The 3,030-nt window shown below is 52.3% G+C and overlaps 1 protein-coding gene across 1 annotated transcript; it reads right to left on the minus strand.

Annotated features, from left to right (window-relative positions):
• Positions 1 to 748: 748 nt before the first annotated feature.
• Positions 749 to 1,741, minus strand: LOC123130950 (uncharacterized). Its single transcript, XM_044550738.1, has one exon. It carries the CDS (start codon positions 1,661 to 1,663, stop codon positions 1,148 to 1,150), a length of 516 nt encoding a protein of 171 aa, XP_044406673.1. The 5' UTR covers positions 1,664 to 1,741; the 3' UTR covers positions 749 to 1,147.
• Between the last annotated feature and the right edge of the window lie 1,289 nt (positions 1,742 to 3,030).

Consider the following 3,030-nt stretch of genomic DNA (forward strand, 5'->3'; position numbering starts at 1 on the left):
ACACAACACTTCCACATAGTATGAATCTATATGGGGAAAACACCCCTATAATTAAAAGTAGAAGAATTAACTCCGTGAACCCCTTTATCATAAAAAATCCACATAATAGCATCCCCCTCTTCACTTAACCGAAGGGAGGGTATGCTGATAGTGTCCAACAATCAAACAAAAATGTTTGTAGGTTCCACGCGACAACAAGAGTTTAGAACATATGAGGTCTCGTTCCTTCTATTTCCTGCGTACAAGGTGGCTAGGGTTTAACCCTCTTCTCCAGCATGGCCCTTGTTCCCACCATCTTGGCACGGGGAGACGAAGGGGAACTCAGTTTCTCCGACCAATGTGTACTTTCCTTTTTTATGGATTTTTTGTTCACGTGTCTCAGCAGTGACGTTGGGCAGCGACAACATTGCAGCAGTGGAATAAGTCCCTCCGATCTCCTCCCTGACCCGACAATGTTCACTCCAAAATCGGCGGTAGGCTTGTGAGGGTGTGGTCCCATGCATCTGGGCAGCTGGATCTATTGGGCGATGTGATGGTGCCGCTGGCGGCGGACAAAGTATCAAACCTGATGTTGAATCTTGACAAGTGTTAAGCTGGTAAGGGAGTGCCTTCTCTCTTTGTTAAGCCTCGGGCGGGGGCTCTTCCTTCCCGTTGGTTGTTCTGCATCAAATCTTCGCAACCTATTCACTAGGCGCGTCTCGGTCGACGTTCTTCAAGCGTGTGTTATGCCCTGCCTCTTGCCGCAGGTATTTTGTTGTGGCTCATGTAGCCCATAATGGTGTGTGTTGTTTCTAGGATTTTGATTCGGTCTTTGCAACCGCTTCTTTCTGACTACAATTTCTCTGGTGATGAGGTAGACGGAGTTGTTCATGTCGGTGGGCTAAGAAGATGGGGTTGAAAGTCTTTGGATACTACGGAATGTATTCCTTGATGTTTGTCAGATATAGCAAAAATCCGGAATGTATTTCTTCAGATGAAAAAGCTAAGCCCTTCATTACTTTAGCCATGTATAAACTTGTGTGCTGTACAAATGACGTCCTTTTGTTTTTTGAAAAGGACTTGCCAAACGCAAACATAAGCATGGGCAGGAGGAAATTACCAAGTCACCCTTGATTATAACAATCTACCGACCAGGACTGCTGTATTGTCATTCGAAGGACAAGTCGGGCCACGTGTCGAACTCCGGCGACCCGAGGTCGGGCAGCCCGTCAAACACGCCCGGCGGCGCGCACTGCGGCGGGTGCGCCAGCGGCTGCACCACTGCCGGGACGCTGCCGGCGACAGTTGCCGCGTCCGAACGGTGGCCCTGCAGCGCACCGCCGCACCCATGCGCGGCGGCGGCGGCCAGGGAGCGGCCGGCGGCGTGGGCCCGGCGCGGCAGTGGCCTGAAGATGGCGGCCGGCGGGAAGCCGGTGAGCTCCTGCACCATGGCGCGGAAGTTGGACACGTCGGTGGCCACCACGGTGGTTGACGACCGGCGCGACGCCGACGCCGAGTGCTTCCTCCTGGCGCGCCGCGGCGACGGCTGCTGCTGCTGCGCGTCCGCGGGGACCTGGCCGCCGGCCGTCCGCGTCGCCGCCGTGTTGCATGGCTGGTACTTGGCGCTGGACTCCATGATACGCGCCGCCGTGGCCGAGCGGTCTCGGCCGTCGCAGGAGTACATCGCCGGGAGGTGTCTAGGAATTAGGATGTCCGCGAACTTGCCAGGGGGTTCCGTTTGACGTGCGCATTTATAGCAAGCCAGGCAGGAATTGACCTGAAGAATCAACAGTGGCACCACTTCATTTTCTAGCACCAGCAGTTTGGCTGAGCAGTGCTGCTGAAGCTGGAACCCTTCTTTTTTTTTTTTTTTTTTTTTTTTTTTTTTGCGGGGGCTGCTGAAGCTGGAGCCTGGTGAGTTGATTATCTTTATTTTAGCCCAGGCTTGCAGAGTCGTGGTTGTTCTGACTACCTGTGCAATCAGCGGCGGCATCGTTTACGTTAACCTACGTTATCTTTTGGGCGGCGTTTTTTTTTTGGAAATTAACTTAAGCCTATCTATCTAGATGCGCATTTCAGAGGCGTTCTTATCTACATCAAGGTGATGCAGATAGAGTTTTTTTTTCCTTAAAGAAAAACTGATCGTTTGCCTCCGAACCGAAGGTACCGAGCTGATTCAGAAACAAGCCAGAAGCAGGCAGATCAAACCGTTGGAGGGGCGTTGCGAAATGGGGCGTGCGATGCGACCGGCCGGTCTATGTTGGTCGGACGATTCGGCTTGGTTGGTGCTCCGTCCGGTGCCTTTCCGGTCGAGTAGGACGGACTCTGCCGCGTATTGCCCTACGCCATGTTGCACACGCTCGTTCATCCGTCTTAATATCCCTCTCTGCATGCGCGCGCCAGATTAATGTCTTCAGTTCAGGTGTTACTTGGACTGTTCTCTGTGGAATTACTGCGGATCGACGGAGGCTTAATCCAAACATGCATGTCTCACAGAATTCCACAGCTAGATAACACTTTTTACCTTCGGTTATAGGTAAGCTACTACTATAACAGTTGAATTCACCGGAGAGTCGTCTGGAGAAGACGGTCGTCGCACGGTCGGAACGGCACTGGCTTGCACGCTTTTCTCTACGCACTTAATTACTGCGAGACCTTGGATGGTCAAGCTCAGCCAAAGAAAGAGCTCACGGCCGGCCGGTCGAAGCATGTCACGGTCACCCGAACCCGGCCAAATTAGTTAAATCGTCCACAGCTACAGCTCCCCTCTGTTTACATCGACACGTGTGCTTCGAGCCGTATCGGATCTACTATCATCTACACACACACACACACACGGTCACTGTCCGTTCCTGACGCCATGCTACAGCAGATGCATGCACTGAACCTGGAATTCAGACGTACAAATGTACTAGTGTAATGCAACGGGCGATGTCAATATACTCACTAAATAAGGCCCCGCTTGGATTGTCGGTTCGCTACTAAATACACCGGTAAAAGATACGGACCTCAGGGCGTCGTTTCATTTTCCAGCCGAAAATCAAGGACGGC

This window comes from Triticum aestivum, chromosome 6A, assembly GCF_018294505.1.
Source record: "Triticum aestivum cultivar Chinese Spring chromosome 6A, IWGSC CS RefSeq v2.1, whole genome shotgun sequence".
Lineage (NCBI taxonomy): Eukaryota > Viridiplantae > Streptophyta > Magnoliopsida > Poales > Poaceae > Triticum > Triticum aestivum.